Consider the following 26554-nt stretch of genomic DNA (forward strand, 5'->3'; position numbering starts at 1 on the left):
GCGCAATCCGGAGGTGAGACCCGGCACAGCCTGAAGGTGAGACCCGGCGCAATCCGGAGGTGAGACCCGGCGCAGCCTGGAGGTTAGACCCAGCGCAATCCGCAGGTGAGAGCCGGCGCAGCCTGGAGGTGAGACCCAGCGCAATCTGGAGGTGAGACCCGGCGCAATCCGGAGGTGAGACCTGGTGCAGCCTGGAGGTGAGACCCAGCGCAGTCTGGAGGTGAGACCCAGCGCAGCCTGGAGGTGAGACCCAGCGCAATCAGGAGGTGAGACCCGGCACAATCCGGAGGTGAGACCCAGCGCAATCCAGAGGTGAGACCCGGTGCAGCCTGGAGGTGAGACCTGGTGCAGCCTGGAGGTGAGACCCGGCGCAGCCTGGAGGGGAGACCTGGTGCAGCCTGGAGGTGAGACCTGGTGCAGCCTGGAAGCAAGGCCCAACATGGTCTGGAGTTGAGACCTGGCATGGTCTGCTTGAAGGACTGTAACGCTGAACTTTTTATTCCTTTATTTTTCTAACTTATTCCTCAGATCCTGTACCTAGGTATCTTTGTACTTAAGATGGCACCATAAGTGATGACTTTATAAACTTTTCACTACAACCTTGAGAGTACATGTGACAATAAACTTAAACCTTTTCTATTTAATCCTTTAAATTTCAGTTAATGTAGCCGCCATGACTCATACTTAACCTAATTAAACAGTTCACTTTGTGATGCTACCATGGTTCTAAGAGGTCTATTTTTTGTCCTTTTTTTTTTAAAAGAGAGGTTTTGAGACAGAGGCATCCAGCTGTCTATTCAGAAAGCCAGTGAAGTAAACAGCTTGTGAGGCCTTGGGGTCTTTTTAAGTTGGAACAATAGAAGCAGCATGAATGGGTGTGGTCAAGTTCTCACAGAACCAAGAATTTTAGTTTCTTAAACAAAAACAGAAATTGCTGGAAAAGCTCAGTAGGTCGGGTAGCGTCTGTGAAGAGAAATCAGAGTTATGTTTTGGGTCTGGTGACTCTTCCTCATGATAACTACATTAACTGGCATTTAAGGGAATAAATCAGCATAAGTTTAAGCTTATTATCACATGTACTCTCACATGCAACCCCTTTAGAGATGCTGACAGACCTGCTGAGCTTTTCCAGTAACTTCTGTTTTTGTTTCTGATTTATAACATCCACGGTTTTGTTTTTTTTAAGTTTCTTAGTTTTTCAGTACCTATTGTTGCTAGGTCTGTTGCTGCAGTGTATCTCTCCCTGCCACACATCTCAGAGTTCTCTTGATATTTTTCCTCCTAGGCTGCTGGAGTTGCATGCGAGACAATCTGTTTTTTTGAATTTGCCTTTCGCTAAGAATGTGTTTATGGGATGTTACTATACTGGAACAGTTACTGTTTAGTAGTGAACTAATCTATTATTCTGCTAAGTTTTTCAATAGGGTTACAGATAAACTAATTCTTTTCTTTATTCTTTCTTTTATTGTATTTTAACTAAAGAGTGTATGAATAAAGTGTATTTTGCATCAAATCTTACAGTTTGACCAATCAAATTACAGCTGGAATATGGCACCTTATATTTACCTTTAAAATAAGAAAAAGTTAGGAACTAGACTATCTTTGTAATATATTTTGAGGGGGTCTGGTCTGGTCCATAACAACTTTACCTTGCTCAACTTCTACAGCCTTATAATTGCCAATATTTAATATACTAGTCTTGGACCCACTCTTTTCTCCCTCAAACTGAATGTAAAATTCAATCATACTATAATCGCTGCTAACTAAAGATGCCTTCACTACAAAGTCAATCATCAATCCTCACTGCACACTGCCAGGTCAAAATAGCCCTCTGGTTAGCCCTAGAACAGGCTGTTTTAAGAAACTATCTGAAAAACATTCTTTGAATTCCTTACCTTTGCCCAATTCATTTTTCCGGTTGTTGACACCCATATGGAGCATGACAATAAGACATTTTCCCTCCCACACTAAGTTTCTCTCCAGACCTGAAGTCTTGGCTTGTCCAGGAAGGCAACATTTCCTTCTGATCTTCCACTCTTCAGAGACTGACATTAACAGGCCCTCATTACAGTTTTCCCTGCTTACTTTGCATTCCTTTTGCACCTCCTGCTTTAATGACTTCATGTACCATGGTACTATAGTCAATTAGCTGACCCACCCTGCAGCCATCTCTCTCAACCAAACAAGGTGAAAGAACATCTAACCTGTAAGATTCCTATGCTCCTGCCCTCCGAGTCTCTTTACCTGCCACACTTGCGGGTGCTCCCTCCTTTTCCAGATTAGTGTCCAAATCAGAAGGCCCTATCCTAAGGGGTGTGACTACCTTGTGCAATGAATACTCCAGGTAACTATACCCTCCGTCATGCATCATAATGTTTGTAGTTTTGCCTCTACCTCAAACTTGGAACCAAATCTGTTTGAGCTGCAAACACTGACTGCAGATGTGTCTGGCCTTGGTCAAACTGATATCCAGGATGGCCACACATTCTGCAATTGTAACATATAGCTAACATGTAATCTTTATTGGGTCTTAATTGAGTAATTAATTGTTGTAATGTCTTCTCACTACTACTTAATTTACTAACTTTAATCTTAGAATCCAATAAACTTTACCGTTTTCTAGTAAGGTTCATAATGACAACACTTACAGCTACAGTGTCTTAATTACAGATTGTAATTGCAGTTTGTCAAAGAAATCTTTTTTCTCAATTTCATCATTTTGCACACAGTCTGTGAAAGCAGTTACCTACTAACTATGCCTTTCCTGTGATGTCACTGATTTTGTTTCCCACACCCAGCACATTTCCTCTGCTGCCTGCTTTGTTGTCCCTGGCAGAACTGGTCTGCTCCTCTCTCAGTAAATCATCTGCCAAGGGTAGACATGTCTGCAGTCAGTGTTTACAGCTCAAGCAGATTTGGCTCACATTTTGTGAGGTAGAGGCCAAACTACACACATGACGGAGGGAGAAAGTTACCTGGAGACTTTATTCTACAAGATGGTCATACCCCTTAGGACAAGTTTTCTTGTGATGCCACTGTTCATTTTTTTCTATTCAAATGCCTGTCTCAGGGTGCTCTGCTCATCTGCTCCTCTCAATATATTTTTCATGAATGAATTTGTTGAAATAATATAATTCTACTTCACGTTTAGGCTTTGAATTTCAATGAAATTATCATTAAAATTAATATGATCTATTTATAGAGTCTGAGTCATAGAGTCATACAGCATGAAAACAGATCCTTCGGTCCAACGAGTCCACGTCGACCACGTTCCCAAACTAAACTAGTCCCACTTGCCTGCGTTTAGCCCATATCCTTCCAAATCTTTCCTATTCATGGACTTACCCAAATGCCTTTTAAATGTTGTAACTGTACCTGCATCCATCACTTCCTCTGGCAGTTCATTCCACACACTAACCACACTCTCTGTAAAAAAGTTGCCCCAATGTTCTTTCTAAATCTTTCTCCTCTCACCTTAAAACTGTGCCCCCTAGAGTTGAACTCCCTCACCTTAGGAAAAGACCCTTGCTATTCACCTTATCTGTGTCTTTCATGATTTTATAAACTCTGTAAGGTCACCCCTCAACCTCCTGCACTCCAGTGAAAAATGTCCCAGCCTATCCAGCCTATTTTTATAATTCAAACCCTCCATTCCCAGCAATATTCTGATAAATCTTTTCTGTATCCTCTCCAATTTAATAACATCCTTCCTATAACAGAGTGACCAGAACTGTACACAGTGCTCCAGAATAGGCCTCACTAAAGCCCCGTAGAACCTGAATATGACGTCCCAACTCCTATACTCAAAGGTCTCAGCAATGAAGGCAAGCATGTTAAATGCTTTCTGAACCAACCTGTCTACCTGTGAATGCAAATTTCAAAAAACTATGTACCTGAACCCCAAGATCTCTCTGTTCTACATACTACCCAGGGCCCTACAATTAATTGTATAAGCTTTTCCCTTGTTTGTTTTTCCAAAATGCAATACCTCACATTTATCCAATTAAACTCCATCTGCCAGTCTTCAGCCCATTGGCCCAATTGATCAAGACCTCTTTGTAATCTTGGATAACATTCTTCACTGTCCACTATATCACCAATTTTGGTGTCGTCCATAAATTTATTAACCATGCCTCCTATATTCTCATCCAAAACATTTATATAAATAGACTTTATGGCTTTCTATGCTCTGATGTATTTTACATAGTTATGAAACATCATTTAACCCCAAAATATACCAATAACTCCTGTTTTTTATTGATTACCTTGTTTTATCTTCTGTGACTGTACTCATTGCTGGCTGTCGCTCAATTCAAGAGTGATGACTTCTCAGGGTAAGGAATTTCAGCCCTGGGTCATCACAGGAGTGCAGAGGTTAAATCTTGACTCACACACCTTTGTGCACATGGGTACTCAAATGGGATGTACCATGAGATAGTGGGACTCAGAGTTCAAGATTTGTTTCCATTTCTTTCCTGTTTTGGGCCAGGGAACTTCGTTGCCACCAATTCTCCTTTCTACTCTTTTTAAATAAACATTAAACATGTTATATAGTGCAAGTCTTCCTTTTGATTCTGGGGCTAAGTACCTGTCTAGTTATCGGTGGTACAGGATAGACCACCGTAGAGTCTTAACATGAAGAGATACATGTCATTTCAATGTCTAGTTTATTGCATGATACCAACAGGCATATTCAACATTAATTAGTTTGGCATAATTAGAACTATCAGGACCCTGGTGTATCATGTCTGTTTTGGTCCCAACCTCATGCAACACAACTATTTCTCCACCCAACGACTGTGCAACTTCAGCAGATTGAGTGGCTCTCACTACAGCTCAACATTACCTATTTCAGAACCACTTCCTTTCGAATACCTTCCCTAAGCTTTTTTCCCACAGAATCACAGAAAGGCTATTGTGCAGAAAGAGACCATTCATCCTAACGTGTCTCCACCGGAGTCTTCACTAAGAATTACACATTCATAATCTATGTTTATATATCCAATTCACACCTGTTCTCTTATTCCCCTAGGTCTCAGGCATTCCTTCAGATCATACTGGATGATAACTGATTCACATTTCTCTTTCTCAATAAATACACATATTTTATATAAAAGAGACAGAATATTATAAACCAGTATTTTCTTCTTTCTATATTAAAAGTTTCAAGCATCTCTTTTCAGTACGCCTAGCAGTTTCTTTGAGCTTGCTCCTTTCTTTGTGAAACAATCAGATTTCTGATGGCTACTAACAACCCATTTCACTTTAGAGATTTTCTGTTCTCCAGCCTCTGCTTTAAAACTGCAATATTGATCCTGTCTTTTCTCATTCACACATTTTGTTGATCATTATCCCATAGTGATTTATTATTGACTGAACATTCAATGGGTATTGCTGCTGAATCCCTTTTTTAGAATTGCTCCCAATATTTTCACAAAGAATAACACATCTACCTCTTTGTTAAGACAGAATTTCTATCATGAATGTATTTTTTCCACGAATTTTCTGACCTCTTCAGCTTTGCAGACTAAAGGACAACATTGACCTCCCTCTCTCACAAGAAAAACCGTAAACCCTCCAGCACTGAAGGAGCCACCACAGAAAGTTGTACACGAAGCTTCACGAGAAACAAGAGGTTTCATGTTCCTGGCATTCTCCAGAAATGGAACTTTCAAAACACAACACTCCCCTTTTAGTTTTTTCAATGTTTTGTTCACCTAAATGATACCTTCCAGATTGGGGTTTTACATTGTACTCAACTTTAACACACTAAAGCTGTCTTCTGAACTTGTTTGTGCGCCCAGTCAATTTAGCTGTCCAGTTAGACTTTGCAATTCCCCAATTTCAGTTTAGATTTTTCTTGTGCCCACACTAAAGGTGTGAGCTGTCAATATTGTTTAGATGCTTGCTAATAGCATTTTGTACCCTATCTAACAGCATGAGGGGAACACGTGACAATAACTGAGATATTTTGTCTGCAAATTATTATAAATTATGTTCAGGTTACCATCATGAATTCTCTGTGACAGAGTATTTTGATACACTAGAGTCAATAATGTATGTTACACATCACTTATTTATTTATGAAGCACATACTGAACGATTGAAAATTAGTTATTTGCAGTAACTAATGCGTGCATATTAAAATAAGTTGAAACCTGACCTGGCAAAGGTTTCATGATGCAAAATGCTAATTGTGTCAAGAGATTGTACATGTGTATGCTAAATTCAAATTAGCTTAATTTGTAGATGAAGTAGCTGGCTGCCATCCTTTTGGCAGTCTGAACATGAAATGCAGGTATGTTTGTTTCTTCCATGCGCCACAGTACACTGATTGGCATCTCTTATTATTATATTCTGTCTACTGTCATTTTTTTTTCTGAAGTCCCAGTTCTTCTAGTAATAGATCCTCATTCATTTTTGATCTGGGATGTCAACATTATATTGTCATTTCTGACTTACTGTCACTTGTTATAGACTGAAGCTTCAGGCTCACAGACATATCTCATCATTTTCTGTCTTTTCAAATGAAAGGACACTCAAATGGGAGCTTTCCTTTCCCTAATCCATTAAATCTAGTTATTTCTTTGAGTTTATTGATGGGTTTGAGATTCGCAGTGATGGTGATGGATAGCAGTCCTAAATGAAATACACTAGCAAATGGATTATTTAATTAAAATCATGCAATTATCATTAAATACTTATGTAACACCCCTGTTTAAAAAGACAGGGAGGCAGAATCCAGGAACCTAGGGGCCGGTTAGCCTGAACTCAGTCATTGGTAAGATTTTAAACTACATTATCAAGGATGAGATTGCAAAGTACTTGGAAGTGCCTGGCAAAATAGGGCTGGCTTTGTTTATGGGAAATCATGCCTGACAAATCTGTCAGAATTCTTTGAGGAGATAAGTTAGACAAAGGAGAGCCAGTGGATGTGATCTACTTGGATTTGCAGAAGGCCTTTGGCAGGGTGTTGTTCAGGAGGTTGCTAAATAAGATAAAGGTCCATGGTCTTAGGGGCAAGGTACTGGCATGGATAGAGGATTGGCTGACTGGCAAAAAGCAGAGAGTGGGGATGAAGAGATCTTTTTCAGATGGCAGCTTGTGACTAGTGGTGTTCTGCAGGGTTCAATGTTGGGACCACAAGTATTCATGTTATACATTAATGATCTGGACAAAGGAACTGAGGGTATTATTGCAGATGACACAAAGATAAGTGGAGGGGTAGGTAGTGTTGAGGAACTGGGGAGGCTGCAGAAGGACTTGAATAGGCTAGGAGGGTAGGATACTACTGATAAACTGTACTGCAACAAATATAGTCTTCAACTAACCGCCCTTCGCAAACAATTCAGCAAATGATCTGTACAATCTTTTTTAAATAAGGATCATTTGGATTCACCTGTTATTTTTAATGTGTGTGTTGCATTACTCATTCTTATTGCATGTAGTAATAAATTGTCCTCTTTCTGGGAGAAAGAGAAGAGATGCTTTTCAAATTTATCTCATTGTAGCCAACTGAGAGGCTGGTGAATGATAGGACAGAATAGAAATTTATTGTCACTTGTACTTTTACATGAAAAATACAGTGAAAAGTTTTATAAGTTGCCTCCCCAAGGCACCTATATCAATGACAGAAATCATACATCATAATTTCAAAAAAGTGAAATTAAGACAAAGTTCATCACAGTTCAGTTAATATCTCCTGGCTCAGGGAAAGCCGATTTAGGAATAAAGATGGGGAGCCAGTCTATCTTTCTTACCTGGGAACTTAACAGTTTGGGGTATCCTGTCATGAAGTGCAAGAAATTGGGTAACCACGCCCAGGGTTTGGAGGTAACATGACATAATTTTACTTCTATGAAAAGCAAACCAAATCATGCATAATTATTTAAATAGACTTCTATGCATTTAATATACAAATCTGATGATATTTAATCAGTGAAAATCTGTGCATCCTTTCCTCCAGATTTCCTATAAGTAAAGCAGAATAGTTCATGCCTCTCTCAGTAAGGAAAATACAATGCCATCCCTTAAAACTGCAAACATTCTCGTAATATAGTTTATCTTGAATATGACTCTAAGATGAACCAGCCCAGATTACCTGAAGCTGTGTAGCAATGGGCCTCGTTGCAATTGGCACCCAGGTTGCAGTGTGCTCTATTTCTCAGCCAGCAACTACCAGACTGCAAATAAAGGCATGTTACCAGTTTGCGCAACCCTCGTTTGTGTTAAGTGTTCATTTAATTTATATTCTTTACTGATAATCTCACCTGAAGCAGAGGGGCCAGCCGTAACATGTGACTTGCCCATTTTAAAGGGTTTGAGCAGGGATACTGAGTCTCGTCTCCTAAAGAAGGTCTCTCTATAAACAAAATAAAAATTAAGAATGAAAAGTTTCACAAATCCCATTCATTGGTGCTATACCCTGTCTTCATTATTTCCTGCAAACACTTTTTTTAGTCGTAATTATCCTTTTTTTTGGTATTTTTAGTCATTGAAAGCAATTTTAATGAATGAGGCTTTCTTGCTGGGTTCTGAGAATGCCAGGGCCCCTGTAAACAAGATGGGAGATGTCTGTCTGAGCTGTTTATTAACCCATAAACTGTGGAAGCACCCAGAGATACAGTCCCGTCACCCACTTGACATTGAATATGTCACAGGAGACCCACCTTTCCTGTTTCTGCTATGCAGGACAGCATGTCATACAGGGAATGTGACTGACAGAGAACCTCTGGAAGAAGAATTAAAGAATTTTACAGCATGAGTTGAATCCTCTCAGAATCCTCTCAGACATTGGCCATATTAGAGGAGTAAATTGAAGGAAAGGGTAAGTTGGGCAAATATATCAGGGAAAGGGATAAATGTTGAAGAAAAGAAAAACAAAAATTTAGAGAGATGGAAATAATTAATGGGGATTGGACTCAACTGTTTTACAGAAGGGCAAGTACTGAACATCATTAGAAACTTAGCTACAAACTGGACAAGAATGAAAGATCAAATACATCAGAATGTATAGGGGACAAAATACAATCACTCTTAAAAGTGGACACGGTAAATAGTATGTTAATCTATTAATCATTAATTTATACCAGTTCCACCCATGCAGGAAATACGACAACTTTATATTCTTTGCTAACTTAAGAATTCAGATCAGGCAGAACAAAATATGCTGCTTAGTGGTTACATGCCTCAGTGCGAGACATGAACTTGTGTGAGATTAGTATATCTAAACCGAGTCAGCATTACTTAAAGCCAGCACCACCTTTTGAAGGGGAAGTACACTCTAGAAGTGGCTAGGAAAAAGAGTAAAACCTGACAAAATGCTGACTTAATGGTGTAAGACAGCATGCTCCAAGACTCTCTGAAGCAGCGATTAGGGCCTTAATGTTGTAAATTGGGGCCAGAAGATGAATTCTGAAAAGGAAATGTGGAGAACAGAGGTCCACAAGATGTTTAATAGCCTCACACAAGTGATCAAGATCAATGAATTATCTTCGAGGGTCGCAGCCTTAGAATTGAACCACGAGCCTCAGAGATTACTTGTTGGACTATATTCCTATCACTCATGACCATTAAACTCAGAAGCAGGAATTGGCTATTTGGCTGTTTGAGCCTACTCCGCCATTTGATAAGAATATGTGCAAGGTATAAGGAGAAAGCAGGAGAATGGCACTAAGTAACAATGCTCTGTTAACGAGCTGATCAGGCATGATGGGCTGAATGGCCTACATTGCATCGTAAGACTTCTGTGATTCTGTGATTGTGACCTCTATTTTCCTGTTTACCCCTGTACCCTTTGTGTGAGTCATGATTCTCTCCAATGTAGACTTAAAAATATTCAATGATCCAGGAGGAATCCATAGATTAACAACATCCGAGGGGGAAAAAAAAGCTTTCCTCATCTCCATCTTAAATGGTATATCCCCTTATTATTAAATTGTATTCCCTAATTTTCGTCTCTATCATAAGGGGAAATATCCTTCTAGCATCTGTCAACACCTGGTCAAGATCCCTCAGGATTTTATGCACGGTTACTAACAATCTCTATGAATCATGACTTGCTCCACCTCATCCCGTTGCATTTAGCACTGTTACAACCCTCACATACATATCTCTCAGCTTGCACGTACTGCTAGCTACTGACAGGCATTTTACACAAAAACTTTGCACCTCACTCACTGAAAACCCTCCTACTTGCAGGAAAAAGTGATGCAGGGCCTGAGGCAGCAGCACACCTAAACAGCCAAGCCTAGCTATATGTCCTGAACTTTATGGAGGAAATAGTGCTTGCTTTCATTGTAGTGATCATCGCAGAGATCATGACCAGTGGTGGGGCTGAAACTATCAAATGTGACAGTATGATCATAATGAATCCTCTTTCTCAATCTCACTTCCTCCTCAATGCATACCACTTCTGATATTCAGCATGTGGGCACCTCTTCTTTTATTCTCTTTCCCTTACCAGACATCTCAACCACTGCAGTTAACACTACATAGTATTTAAAGAATAGGTTTGGAAGACTGGGATGAAGGGAAAGTAGGGTGATTGATTGCTTAGATTGTTAGATTAATAAAAATTGATTTGGAATGTTTGGTTACGGTGGAATTTATTTTAGCATTGTGGCTAAATGGGCAATGTTACTGTCAATAACAGAGAGGAAGGAAGGTGTGAGGTAATTGGTGCATAGGGAATTGGGGTTGTGTTGACTGATACTGCAATCACTCACAGACAGCATAGTCAGAAAGCAGACCTCCCCTCATCCAGCCTCCTCCTCCTCTTCTTCCTCCTCCTCAACTGTGTGTCATACAAAGGGTAGCAAGGACTTTGCTTACATGATGGTGAGGTTGTGCAGTGTGTAGCAGACCATAATGAATTTTGACACGCACTTGGCCAAGTACTGCAGATTTCCATACGGCAGCCTAGGCATTGAAAGAATTATTTCAGTTGACCGATGATTTGCTCGATTTTAATGGAAGCATGCCTTTGTTATATACATGATGCTCTTGTTTGAGTTGGTTGCATACCGAGGTTATGAGGCAGTTATCAATCTGTGTCTCTTAGTAATCATTGTTTATTTATCATGATGGGTCAAACTGAGATCCTTGCAATGCCATAAGTTTGCTCCACCTGTTTCTTTCTAACAAGAGAAAATAAAACGTTCTTTTGGAGTGCAAAGTCCCAGTGACCTTCAGTGTGCATTAATGGATAGCAAACTGGAAAATGTGGCAAATATTGTCTGCATCCAAGCTGGAAGGAACCCAACACAAAAGTTCATGAACGCAACCACCTTGGGAGCTATTGGCAATATCATCTTTGCCTTCTTCTGCAGTTAAGGCTGTGGCAGCGGTGATGAATTCAGTGAAAACAATCTTAATAAAGCGAAGACATCTGACACATTGTTCTTTACTGATGTTATAGTGGAAGAAGAGACATCTCTATGATGTGCTTGACTTCTCTGCATGATCCTGATCCACAGCTCAGTGGTGGCAAGAGATTTTTTTCTTTCCTTTTCAGATACATCTTAAGCAAAATCATATGGCAGAGGGATACATACTCCCCGACTCTCCTCATTAAACACTACTTCTGTGGATTCCTGAACTTCGTTTCAGGATCCTGCAACAAAGGTTTGCTAAATTGAATTTTAAAAATTGCATCAGTGAACAGTCAGGCCTCACAAGCTCCCTCCCCTATGCCAGCCACAGGGTCATAGAATTATACAGCACAGAAACAGACCCTTCAGTCCAATTTAATCATGCCAACCAGGTTTCCCAAACCAAACTAGTCCCACTTGCCCGTGTTTGGCCCATATCCCTCTAAACCTTTACAGAAAACAACAAATGCTGAAGATCAGACAGCATCCATGGAGGGAGAGCAAGCTAGCATTTTGAGTCTAGATGACTCTTCATCAGGTTGAAGTGAAGTGTGGAGGGGGCAGCATTTATGCTATAGTTTGGGGAGGGATGTATGGGGGTAGTGATTGTAGGGTGCTGCTGGAGAAAAGATGTTGATAGTTCAGATTAAGTGACCGGAATGTGAGAATGGCAGAACGATGGTGTGTCTAACGGCCAGACCAGAAAGGACAGACAACCCCACTGTCCTTGACCTCTCTCTCCATTTCGAGGAGCAGACTGCCCACTGGCATCGACTACAAAGTCACTGACTCCCATAGCTACCTTCACTACAGTTCATCACACCTCACGTCCTGCAAGGACACCATCCCATTCTCCCAGTTCCTTCCTTTACATCACATCTGCTCGGATGATGTCATTTCCTACACAGCGCTGCTGACATGGCTTGCTTCTTCCATAACCATGATTTCTCTCTCACTGTGGTTGACAGGACCCTCAACCCAATCCGACCTATCACCCATGTTTCCGCCCTTGCCTGTCCCATCACTCACAACAGCATGATTATGTTCCCCTTGTTTTCACTTTCTACCCCACCAGCATCTGCATTCAAAGGATCATTCTCTGCCATTTCAGACAACTCCAGCAAAATACCTCCACCAAACACATCTTCCCCTCATTCCACCGGTCTGCATTTCGCAGGGATTGTTCTCTCCAGTTCATTCCACAACCATGAACTCCACCTCCCCCTCCCTACAGCACCTTCCTATGCAACAGCAGAAGGTGCAACACCTGCCCCTTCACCTCCTCTCTGCTCACCATCTAAGGACCTAAACAGTATTTCCAGGTGAAGCAGCATTTCACCTGTACCTTCTCCAATTTTGTCTATTGTATATGCTGCACCCAACTTCAGCTGTGCTAGTGACCAATAGTGCAGCTATTTGGAAGTCCAGTGTCAGGACATAAGGTAAAATTATTGACCAGCTATTCTGCTTTCTAACATGAGCCAAAGTTAGGCATATCTCTAATGGCTTAGATTCTTCCCTTTCATTTATGGGTAACCTAGAAGTAAATGTCCTATCAGGTAAAATGATTCTGTCTGAACAGGTAGTTGAAAGCCTACTTACACCCAATGCTTCATTTTTAGCTCATTATGTTTCAACAATACCCCTATGCATCTTTCACAATGTCTGACACCAATGCATATTTGGGGTTTTTGCCAAGACAATATCTTTCACGACCTAGGGCTGTCCCAAAGTACTTTATAACTGAGGAAGTACTTTGAAAGTGTATTCACTGATGCAATATAGGAAACACATCAGCCAAATTATGCCCAATAGTCTGTTTATGTGATGCTGGTTGGAAGATAAATAAGTGACCAGGACACTGGGGATAACACACTGTTGTTCTTAGAATGTACATGAGACGTTTTACATGTGCATAAGAGAATGACAAGGCTTCAGATTTATATCTCATCTGCAAGATGGGACTTTCAATGGTGCTAACTCTCTCTGCAATATATTGAAGCATCAGCATAGCTTTTGAAATCAATTTTCTGGAGTTCACTTGAACATACAGCCTCAGAGATGTACAACAAACTGAGCCATGTGAACACTTGCAAGGCTTACGTAACCAGGATTGCTTGTGCATGTGCGTGTGTGTGTCAATAGTTCATTATAGAGACACTTGAGTAATAGGTTCCTACACAGATACTTCAAATTCTACTGCGAGTCATTTTGATTACATCCAACAGAAAGTCTTCCTGGATTGCTTGGTGAAACAAGGAACAAAGAATACCGCAGTTTGGTAGTGCAAGTGAAAATAAACTCACATAATATTACTACCACTGAAATGAATTATTGCATCAATATATTTCTCACACAAAAAATTTTTATTCATTGTTGTTGAAATCCCTTTTATTGAAACATCAAACTATTTGTTAATTACTGTGTAACACTTGCACACTTATGTGGCAACCTATGCCAACAGTTGTTTCAAATGTGACAAATCATGACTGCGTGAAAATATAAACAGCTTTTTCCAATGTACTCTATAAAATGTGTGGTCTACTATTGAATTTTGCAAGCTACTGAGTATGTGCAGCAATTGGAATAAATGTATTAAGTCTGAATGATCACGGTTTGCATTTTTCTACTAAGTAAATTGGAAATGGGAATTAATATCAGTCTCAAAGACAAAAATTGATATTGCTGGAAAAGCTTAGCAGGTCTGGCAGCATCCGTGGAGAGAAATCAGAGTTAATGTTTCGGGTCGAGTGACCCTTCCTCAGAAATAATATCAGTCTGTTGGTTTGTGACCACATCTAGTCTGCTTAGCTCACAGTTTCAAATGTTCATTTACAGACTTCTAAAATAACCAGGAGGCAATGGAAATTGGCTCACTTGCTAGCAACACACCTTCCTGAGGATGGACTGATGAGGTTAGTACACTGTTTTCCATCTCTGGAAATTAGATTCAAATCTGTCCCATTCTGATATGGTAAAAACTGCCTTCATCAATTTGGCCAGAGTGAGAATCTTGGAGCAGTTCTAACTCCATTATAAATGTCACACAAAGCCAGCCTTCATTTGACTAGCTTAATCAAACAGTGCAAGGATGGTGTGGTTGGGATTGAGCATGTCTGGGAAACAGTCACAGAGTCATAGAGTTATACAGCATGGTCCAACTTATCCATGCCAATCAGATATCCTCAACCAATTTAGTCCCATTTGCCAGCATTTGGCCCATATCCCTCTAAACCCTTCCTATTCATGTACCCATCCAGATACCTTCTAAATGTTGCAATTGTATCTGCCTCCACCACTTCCTCTGGCAGCTACATACACACATCACTGTCTGTGTGAAAAAGTTGCCCCTCAGGTCCCTTTTAAATCTTTCCCCTCTCACCTTAAGCCTATGCCCTCTAGTTTTGGACTTCCCTAACCTGGGAAAAAGACCTTTGCTATTTACTCTATCCATGCCCCATCCAACGCTCCAGGGAAAAAAAGCCCCAGCCTATTCAGCCGCTCCCAAGGGTTGGAATTTTATGTGTAAATACATTTTCTGTAAAGTTTTAATTTTTGGGGACTTGGAATAGCATCCTGACAACATCTTCCAATCTTTGTGTTCAGCAATGATATGGGTGTCTGATCAAATTATATGGTCAATCAAGATAAAATAATAATGGTGATATTGTGAAGAGTCTGTCATTCACTGTCTCTAAACTTATCAGCAAGCTGATATTTCTCAACAATTGACAGCCATGCAACAATCAGCATGATGCTTACCAATGACAAGGTAAATCATCACGTAGCTGGGTAAAAAGTGACTGATAAAAGATTGACACTTTAATTAAAGTGGAAAATGTCTGCATTATTATGCCCATACATTTTTTGTTAAGGAGCAAATACTGTTCGTAGATTTCCAATTGATGAAAATTTCGCTTATTTTCTGGTGGGTATGCTGTAGGTTTCACAATAATATCATGTGGAATTCAAGGTGATCTTTTTACACATTTCTGTTGACTGTGTTTATGTTTATGTATTAATAATGATATTATAATTTAAATATAGTCACATTTTAGGTGAGTTAAGTAAACAGTTTTTTAAAAAAGCTTCCCTTGTCAACATCTTCTAAAATAATTGTTGAAATAAAACCTCACTTCCAGCTCCTTTGAATTACTGAAGTGTAATGTGTTTGTCAATATAAAAATAAATGTTATCAGATGCATGCAGAGCAAGTCTAACTGCAGCTTTTGATCTCAGAAACATCCATACACTTTTAAGAGGCTAATATAGGAAAAAAAACTGTGGGGGCTAATTTGGATATCTGCTGAAAACAGGCACAAGGATCGTGATTAATTTGTACCTGTTCAATGTACTGCAGGTTCATTCTAACTTCACGCTGCCTGCTCACTTGAATGATTTCTGAGTGTCAATAGTGTTAACTGTGCTGTTCATGAGCAACATGCATCAGCAGGCTGCCCAGAGTCATAATCTGATGGCACTATTTGAAGCTAGTCTGCACTGCTTAAACCTGGCCCGCAACTTTTAAATTAGGGATGGTGGCAGTGGTTGCAGGAGGGCTGTCAGTATTGGAAGAAGAGATTTGATCTGGGAAAGAATGCAGAAAGGCACAGCATGGCACACAGAAAGATCTAAACTTCTAAGGTTTTCTGATTCTCAAACTCACAGCTTGCATATTCTAATTAATTCAGGGCAGCACAGTGGGTCTGCAGTCTAACAGTGCCAGGGACCCGGGTTCGATTCCAGCCTTGGGTGACTGTCTGTATGGATTTAGCAAATTCTCCCCACGTCTGCGTGGGCTTCCTCCTGGTGCGCCAGTTCTTCCCACAGTCCAAAGATGTTTGGGCTAGGTGGATTGGCCATGGGAAATGCAGGGTTACAGGGATAAGGTATGGTGTTAGATCAGGGTGGGATGCTCTTCAGAGGGTCAGTGTGGACTTGATGGGCCAAATGGCCTGCTTCCACACTATAGGGATTCTATGAATTGTGACCACGAAATCATTCCAAAGCCCAAGCTGCTCCAGTCCAACTACAATGCTGGCACCTACGCGGCAAAATGGAAAATTGCCCAAGTATGTTCTGTCTGTACAAAGCAGGAAATATCCAAGCCAGCCAAATACCACTCATTAGTCTCTATGTCTGATCATCAGCAAAGTGATAGAGGGATTGTTGATAGTGCTGTTGAGCAGCACTTCCTCAACAATAGCCTGCTCAATTTGGGTTCTGCCAGAGTTCCTGGCCTTACTACAACCTCAGTTCAAATTTGGACAAATGAGCTGAATTCCAGATGTAAAGTGACAATGACTCCCATAGGTGCCAGCATTGTAGTTGGACTGGAGCAGCTTGGGCTTTGGAATGATTTCGTGGTCACAATTCATAGAATCCCTATAGTGTGGAAGCAGGCCATTTGGCCCATCAAGTCCACACTGACCCTCTGAAGAGCAGGTTGCTCACTGGAGTCATCATCCTTGTGGTTAGTGAATGGCCCTTGTCATCCAGTTGCCACCCTTCAGTCTGTCACAGTTGCTTCTATGCAACTGGAAAATGTAGCAATACAGAATGAAGGCAACATGACTTTTGGCAGGACATTGCCACCTGATGAAATGAGTAGAAATTATTTTGCTCAGGGAGTTGTGAACCTTTGGAATTCTCGAGCATAGTGGGCTGTGTGGAGGCTCTGTCTATAAGTATGTTTAAGGTTGAGGTTGATAGATTTCTAATTATCAGTGGGGATGGGGTGAGCAAAAGGCATTGAAGTGTTCGATCAGGTTCATACTGAACAGTGGGGCAGGCTTGATGGGCTGAATTGCCTGCTCCTGTTCCTACATTCCTATGTTCTGCTGCTGTCTGACAAATTAAATTAATGGCTTTAAATACAGAGCCTTAGTGACTTATGCATCAGTATATGGAAGACTAGGATATATCGTAAATATCTCCAGCTAGAAAGTAAACAGATGCATAACCATTTATTTCCAGGTCGAACGTCACAGCCAGTGGCAATGTGACCTTTGCCCTATTTTGAGGTTGCGGCTGTGGCTGCAGCAAGAGATAGTTTTCAGTAAAAATATCCTTATTGAAGCACAGCAGGATCACACATTGTCCCTTGCTATGGTCCTGGTAGAAGGAATCTTTATCATATTATACATGTTTTATATTGACAAGAAAATCATTTGTGGAACATTGGACATTAGCTGTAAATTTAATTTATATGAATCCACCTCATATTGAAGAACATCTTGATTGAGCACATTACAATAATAAATGGGAAATGCAGAGGAGGATTAAGGATGGAATAGTGAGCAATGCACAGATGCAGCCTAATTTTGGAGTAAAGGGAGATGCATTGAGGTAAAGTGGTTTTATGAAGTAGAGCACCGGCTGTTGGCACAGGATATTGAAATAAGAGGACAGAATTGAATTATCCAGGTTCAGAGGGGAGAAGAATGTAAGCTATGACATGTGGCTGAAGATAATTGTATATGTTACCTAGAGTGGAGACCATTATGAGATATGAAAATCAAAATGGCTTAAGTGGTTAATGTTTGGGGAGTGAGTGCAGGGACAGAGGTGATGAGTGTGTGACACACTGTGTCAATAAGGATATTGATATTGCAGTTGTGCATTTTAAGGAGAAAAGATTGGGCTGAAAGCAAGAAATATTGCAATGATGAAAAATCAAAGCCTGAGAAAGGAAGTTTAACATGGACAAATTAGCTTTTGTTTCTTCACCAATGTTGCCTGACCTGCTGAATATTTCCAAGGGTTTTTTTGCCATAAAATTTCCAGCAGTGCTCTGTTATCTGGAAAAATGATTGTGCAGATGTGGAGATGGAAGAATGGTTTAAAATGAAGCCAATGTTTGTTGTTGCATGTCATTTTAATTTCAGCTCATGTGTGCAGCCAGGGATAGTTGATGCAGTTAGTGGCAGTACAAAGCTGAAGGAAATGTTGACTTGTCCTGAAATTGTCAAAGGGGGCAACAGCAGCCTTGAAATCCATACTGGGTACAGGGAGGTCAAGCTTAATTAAACTGAGTGCTAGTTCTTTCATAAAAAGTCTTGTGATATAGAAAATAGAATTAGTACTAAATAGAAACTAAACAGAATCATAAGCCCATAAGACATATGAGCAGAAATTAGGCCATTCGGTCCATCGAGTCTGCTCCGCCATTCAATCATGGCTGATAAGTTCCTCAATCCCATTCTCCCACTTTCTCCCCGTAACCCTTGATTCCCTTAATGTAATCAGTACATTATACATTATACTAAAACGAAAGGTATCATACGTTCCATAGCTACCACAAGTCCACTTCACTAATTGACAGGTAGATTATTCAAATTATTATCAAACTAATTAATCTAATGATACAAAAATTCTGTGTTGCAAATGTTCCTGCTAACCACAAGTCATCACTTCTAATTGTCAATTATTCAATGCTTTTATCACTGCTGGGAGATCTGTATGTATTGACTGACATTTATTATCAAGACATTTCTAAATACAGAAATCCTTTTGCATTAAACTTAACTGGAGTTTCAGTATTAAACCTACAGCATATGCTCTTCTTTAATAAAGTCCTAGGCTTCATTCAGTCTCAATTAATTTCTTCCTTTTCTTTTACCTTCTTATATTTCTCCAGGTTGACCATATTTTTTTAAAAATCAAACAACTTTATGTAATTCTTAAAAGGAAAAATCAGCCAATTACAACAAGCCAGATGTTGCTAACCAGGCTGTATTAACTTCAGGGCAAAGATCATTCATGTGCAGGATAACAAACTGTTTTCAACAAAATAAAGAACTTATAGAAGGTAACTTGACACATTTTAAGAGAACCTCAGTTTTTTTTTAAGTAAATTAGAACATTCTGATAAATTAAAACATCTGTAAAATGAAGCACATTGTTGTGATCAGATGAACACTAGTTTCTACACATTGAATAAATGAAATGAGTGGGGAATCGTGTAGCCTCTCTGGATTGTTGGCAGCAAGTATAAGCAGAGCTTGCAAGATAAAACACTACAGGGCAGTATCAAATATTTTGAGGACTTGTGGACCCTAAACCCTATTGGTTTGATGACATTTAAATATTATTTTACATACAATGTACAACACAGAAGAGACTACTGAGCCCAGACAGTCCATACTGCTGTTTATGCTCTACTGAACACTCTTATTTTTTTCTTATCAAAATCTACCATCATAAACATTGATTTCCTTTTCCCCCAAGGTTTTGAAGAATAGTCATAACAAATGTGAAACATTAACTCTGTTTCTCTCTCAACTGATGCTGTCAGATCTGCCGAGGTTCTCTAGCATTTTCTGTTTTCTTTTCAGATTTTGCAAATCCAGATTCTCCTTTAATTAAGCTATATGATTTTTTTTTCAATCACTCTTGATGGAAGTCGGTTCTACATCTTCACCCTCAGAGGGTACTGAGTCAGTGGGATTGTTTAGTGCGGAGCATTGTCTCAGAACATAGAAACATAGAATACAGGAGCAGGAATAGGCCATTCAGCCCTTCGAGCCTGCCCTGGCATTCTTTATGATAATGGCTGATGATCCAACTCATTAGCCTATTCTTGCGTTTCCCCCATGTCATTTGATCCCTTTAGCCCCAAGTGCTATACTCAACACCTTCTTGAAATCATACAATAGTTTGGACTCGACTGCTTTTTGTGGTAGCCAATTCTGCAGGTTCACAATTCTGGGTGATGAAATTACTCCTCATCTCAGTGTCAAATGTTTTACTCAGTATCTTGGACTGTGATCCCTAGTTCTTGATTTGGGAATATGCTTCCTGAATCCACACTGTCTAGTCCTGATTTCCTTGCCCACCCATCCCGGCCCCCACCACCTGCATTCTTGTGAACTCCAGAGAATATAATCTTAATCGATTCAACCTCTCCTTATAGGTCAGTACTGCCATACCTGGAGTTAGTCTGGTACACCTTTGTTGCGCTTTCTCTCCAAAGCAAGAACATCCTTCCTCAGATAAGCAGACCAAAAACTGCACACAATGTTCCAGAGATAGTAGGAACTGCCGATGCCGGAGAATCTGAGACAATAAGGTGTAGAGCTGGATGAACACAGCAGGCCAAGCAGCATCAGAGCAGCAGGAAAGCTGACGTTTCGTGTCTAGACTCTTCTTCAGAAATGGGGGAGGGGAAGGGGATTCTGAAATAAATAGGGAAAGGGGGGAGGCGGATAGAAGATGGATAGGAGAAGATAGGTAGAGAGGGGACAGACAGGTCAAAGAGGCGGGGATGGAGCCAGTAAAGGTGAGTGTAGGTGGGTAGCACCCAGCCCTTCCGGGTTTTCACCATCCCCCCAGACCTCGCCCTCACTGAGCACGAACGGCCAGTCCTCAGTAAAGGGCTCAGCTTTGTCCCCCTCCACCCACACATCAACGAATACCACTCATGCTTGGACGTTGAACAGTTTTTCCGCCGCCTCCGCGCTTACTTCTTTAATCATGAGCCTAACCCTCCCTCTACTGACCCCTTCTCCTGGCTCCAACACACCCCATCCTCCTGGACACCACCTCAAGGCCTCCTACCCTCCCTCGACCTCTTCATCTCCAACTGCCGTCGAGACATCAATCACCTTAACCTCTCCACCCCTCTCACCCACTCCAACCTCTCCCCCGCAGAACGTGCAGCCCTCCACTCCAACCCCAACATCACCATAAAACCCGCAGACAAGGGAGGCGCAGATGTAGTATGGCTCACTGACCTCTACATCGCCGAGGCCAGATGCCAGCTGACACCTCCCCCTGCCGCCCCCTTGATCATGACCCCACCCCCAATCATCACAACATTATCTCCCAAACCATCCACAACCTCATCACTTCAGGTGACCTCCCACCCACAGCCTCCAACCTCATCGTTCCCCAACCCTACACCGCCTGTTTCTATCTCCTTCCCAAAATCCACAAACCTGTCTGCCCTGGTCGACCCATTGCCTCTGCCTGCTCCTGCTGCACCGAACTAATCTCCACTTATCTTGACTCCATTTTCTCCCGCTTGGTCCAGGAACTCCCCACCTATGTCCGTGATACCACCCACGCCCTCCACCACCTCCAAAACTTCCGATTCCCTGGTCCCCAACACCTCATCTTTACCATGGACATCCATACCCTATACACTTGCATTCCCCATGCAGATGGCCTAAAGGCCCGCTGCTTCTTCCCATCCCACAGGCCCGACCAGTCCCCCTCCACTGATACCCTTATCCGTTTAGTTGAACTCGTCCTTACCCTTAACACCTTCTCCTTTAATTCCTCCCACTTCCTACAGACAAAGGGGATGGCCATGGGTACCCGCATGGGCCCAAGCTATGCCTGCCTCTTTGTAGGTTACGTGGAATAATCCTTCTTCTGAAGCTACACTGGCCCTATCCCCCATCTCTTCCTCCGTTACATCGATGGCTGTTATGGCACCGCCTCGTGCTCCCACGAGGAGCTCGAACAGTTCATTCACTTCACTAACACCTTCCACCCCAACCTTAAGTTCACCTGGACCATCTCCGAAACTTATTTCTCCTTCCTGGACCTCTCTGTTTCCATCTCTGGCAACCACCTGGAAACAGATATCCATTTCAAGCCTACTGATTCCCACAGCTACCTCGAATACACCTCCTCTCACCCACCTTCCTGCAAAAATACCATCTCATATTCCCAATTCCTTCGTCTCCGCCGCATCTGCTCCCGAGATGAGGCATTCCACTCCCGGACATCCCAGATGTCCTCGTTTTTCAAGGACCACAACTTCCCCTCCACAGTGGTCGAAAACGCCCTCGACCGTGTCTCCCACATTTCCCGCAACTCGTCCCTCACACCCCCACCCCGCAATAACAGCCAAAACAGAATCCTCCTCATCCTCACGTACCATCCCACCAACCTCCGGGTCCAACGCATCATCCTCCGCCACCTCTGCCATCTGCAATCTGACCCCAAAGATATTTTTCCCTCCCCACCCTTATCTGTTTTCCAGAGGGACCACTCTCTCCATGACTCCCTTGTCCGCTCCACACTCCCCACCAGCCCCACCATCCCCGGCACTTTTCCCTGCAACCGCAGGAAGTGCTACACCTGCCCCTACACCTCCTCCCTCACCCCCATCCCAGGCCCCAAGACGACTTTCCACATCAAACAGATGTTCAACTGCACATCTGCTAATGTGGTATACTGTATCCGCTGTTCCCGTTGTGGCCTCCTCTACAGCGGGGAAACCAAGCGAAAGCTTGGGGACCACTTTGTGGAACACCTGCGCTCAGTTTGTGATAAACGACTGCATCTCCCAGTCGCAAACTATTTCAACTCCCCCTCCCACTCCTTGGACGACATATCCATCCTGGGCCTCCTGCAGTGCCACAATGATGCCACCCGAAGGTTGCAGGAACAGCATCTCATATTTCGCTTGGGTACCCTGCAGCCCAATGTGGACTTCACAAGCTTCAAAATCTCCCCTCCCCCGACCACATCCCAAAACCAGCCCAGCTTGTTCCCGCCTCCCTAACCTGTCCTTCCTCCCACCTATCCCCTCCTCCCACCTCAAGCCGCACCCCCATCTCCTACCTACCAGTCTCATCCCGCCTCCTTGACCTGTCCGTCCTCCCTGAACTGACCTATCCCCTCCCTAACTCCCCACCTACACTCACCTTTACTAGCTCCAACCCCGCCTCTTTGACCTGTCTGTCCCCTCTCCACCTATCTTCTCCTTTATCCATCTTCTATACGCCTCCCCCTCTCTCCCTATTTATTTCAGAATCCCCTTTCCCTCCCCCATTTCTGAAGAAGGGTCTAGACCCGAAACGTCAGCTTTCCTGCTGCTCTGATGCTGCTTGGCCTGCTGTGTTCACACAATGTTCCAGGTGTCATTTCACCAAGGCCCTGTGTAATTGTAGTAAAACATCCCTGCTCCTGTACTCGAACCCACTCACCATGAAGGCCAATATACCAGCTAACAGGGACAGGCGATGGCCCAGTGGTATTATCACTATACTATTAATCCAGAAACTCAGATAATGTTCTGGGGACCAGAGTTCATAATCCCACCATGGAAGATGGCAGAATTTAAATTCAATAATTTTTAAAAATTCTGGAATTAAGAATCTACTGATCACTGTGAAATCATTGCCGATTGCCGGAAAAAACCCATGTGGTTCACTGATGTCCTTAAGGGAAGGAAATCTGCCACTCTCACCTGGTCTGGCCGACATGGGACTCCAGGCCCACAGCAATGTGGTTGACTCTCATTTGCCCTCTGAAACTCCCTTGCAAGCCACTCAGTTGTACCAAATGCTACAAAGTCTCAAAGAAATGAAACCGGACGGATCACCTGGCATCAACCTTGGCACCAGAAAAGACAACGGCAGAAACAGCCCTATCGACCCTGCAAAGTCCTCCTTACTAACCTCTGGGGGTTAGTGCCAAAATTGGGAGAGCTGTCTCACAGACTAGTTAATCACATCCTGACATACTCATACTCACAGAATAATACCTTACAGAAAATGTCCCAGATACCACCATCACCATCCCTGGATATGTCCTGCCCAACAGCAGGACAGACCCAGCAGAGGTGGTGGCACAATGATATACAGTCATGGCTTCAGGTTAAACATGGGCAAGGAAACATCCTGCTGAACACCACATACCATCCTCCCTCAGCTGATGAACCGGTATTCCTCCATGTTGAACAACACTTGGAGGAAGCACTGAGGATGGCAAGGGCACAAAATGTACTCTGGATGGGGGATTTCAATGTCCACCACCAAGAGTGGGTCAGCAACAGTACTACCATAGTCATAGTTGCTAGACTGGGTCTGCAGCAGGTGGTGAGGGAACCAACAAGAGGGAAAAACATACTTGACCTCATCCTTACTAATCTGCCAGCTGCAGTTGCATCTGCCCATGACAGTATCTGTAAGAGTGACCATCGCACAGTCCTTGTGGAGACGAAGTCCTGCCTTCACATTGAGAATAACTTCCATCATGTTGTGTGGTACTATCACTGTGCTAAATGGGACAGAATTAGCACAGATCTAGCAACTCAAGACTGGGCATCCATGAGGCACTGTGGGCCAGTAACAGCAGCAGAATTGTACTCCAGCACAATCTTTAACCTCATGGCCCGGCATATCCCCCACTCAGCCATTACCATCAAGCCAGGGGATCAAACCTGATTCAATGGAGAGTGCAGGAGGACATGCCAGGAGCAGCACCAGGCATACCTGAAGATGAAGTGTCAACCTGGTGAAGCTACCCAACAGGACTACTTGCTCGCCAAACAGTGAAAGCAGCAAGTGATAAACGGAGCTAAGCGATCTAAGCTCTGCAGTCCTGCCACATCCAGTCATGAATGGTGGTGGACAATTAAATAACTCACTGGAGGAGGAGGCTCCACAAATATCCCCATCTTCGATGATGGAAGAGCCCAGCACATCAGTGCAAAAGATAAGGCTGAAGCTTTCACAGCAATCTTCAGCCAGAAGTGCCAAGTGGATGATCCATCTTGGCCTCCTCCAGAGGTCCACAGCATTACAGATACCAGTCTTCAGTCTAATCGATTCACTCCACGTGATATCAAGAATTGTTTGGAGACACTGGATACTGCAAAGGCCATGGGATCTGATAACATTCTGGCAATGGTACTGAAGACGTGCTCCGGAACTTACCACTCCCTAGCCAAGCTGTTCCAGTACAGTTACAACACTGATATCTACCTGGCAATGTGGAAAATTGCCCAAATATGTCCTGTACACAAAAAGCAGGACAAATCCAATCCAGTCAATTACCGCCCCATCAGTCTACTCTCAATCATCAGTAAAGTGATGGAAGGTGTCATCAACAGTGCTATCAAGCAGCACTTGCTCAGCAATAACCTGCTCAGTGACGCCCAGTTTGGGTTCCACCAGGGCCACTCAGCTCCTGATCTCATTACAGCCTTGGCTCAAACATGGACAAAAGAGCTGAATTCCAGAGGTGAGGTGAGAGTGATATCAGGGTGATATCAAGGCTGTATTTGACTAAGTGTGGCATCAAGGAGCCCTATCAAAACTGGAATCAATGGGTATCAGGGGGCAAACTCTCCGGTGGTTAGAGTCATACCTGACACATAGGAAGATGGTCGTGGTTGTTGGTGGTCAGTCATCTCAGCTCCAGGACATCTCTGCAGGAGCTCCTCAGGGTAGTGTCCTCGACCCAACCATCTTCAGCTGCTTCATCAATGACCTTCCCTCCATCATAAGGTCAGAAGTGGGGACGTTCGCCAATGGTTGCACAATGTTCAGCACCATTCGTGACTCCTCACATACTGAAGTATTCCTTGTTCAAATGCAACAAGATCTGGACAATATCCAGGCTTGGGCTGACAAGTGGCAATTGATATTCACGCCACACAAATGCCAGACTATGACCATCACCAATAAGAGACACCACCCCTTGACACTCAATGGTGTTACCATCACTAAATCCTCACTATCAACATCCTGGGGGTTACCATTGACCAGAAACTCAACTGGACTCACCACATAAACACAGTGTTGACAACAGCAGGTCAGAAGCTAGGAATACTGAGGCGAGTAACTCACCTCCTGACTCCTCAAAGCCTGTCCACCATCTACAAGACACAAGTCAGGAGTGTGATGGAATACTCCCCACTTGCCTGGATGAGTGCAGCCCCAACAACACTCAAGAAGCTTAACACCATCCTGGACAAAGCAGTCCGCTTGATTTGCACTAGATCCACAAGCATTCACTCCCTCCACCACCAACGCTCCATAGCAGCAGTGTGTACTATCTATAAGATGCACCGCAGAAATTCACCAAAGATCTTCAGATAGCACCATGCAAACCCACTTTCCATTTAGAAGGATAAGGGCATCACACATATGGAAACATCACCACCTCCAAGTTCCCCTACAAGTCACTCACCATCCTGACTTGGAAATATATCACCGTTCCTTCACTGTCGCTGGGTCAAAATCCTGGAATTTCCTCCCTAATAGTATTGTAGGTCAACCTACAACAGGTGGACTGCAGCGGTTCAAAAAGGCAGCTCACCACCACCTTCTCAAGGGCAACTGGGGATGGGCAAGAAATGCTGGCCAGCCAGCCACCCCCACATCCCACAAATAGATAAAATAAAAATCTGTGTGTGCCTGCATGCTTACCCACAGTGA

At 42.6% G+C, this 26554-nt stretch overlaps 1 protein-coding gene across 1 annotated transcript in view; it reads right to left on the bottom strand.

The window, feature by feature from the left end:
• nxph2a (neurexophilin 2a) overlaps positions 1-26554 on the bottom strand; it is a 130093-nt gene that overhangs the window by 67707 nt on the left and 35832 nt on the right. The window contains exon 3 of the mRNA XM_020515578.2: positions 8271-8362. Within this exon, the coding sequence (XP_020371167.2) occupies positions 8271-8297 (27 nt within the window). The 5' untranslated portion in view covers positions 8298-8362. The remainder of the gene's footprint in view (positions 1-8270; positions 8363-26554) is intronic.

The sequence above is a fragment of the Rhincodon typus genome, chromosome 7 (genome assembly GCF_021869965.1).
Source record: "Rhincodon typus isolate 14 chromosome 7, sRhiTyp1.1, whole genome shotgun sequence".
NCBI lineage: Eukaryota > Metazoa > Chordata > Chondrichthyes > Orectolobiformes > Rhincodontidae > Rhincodon > Rhincodon typus.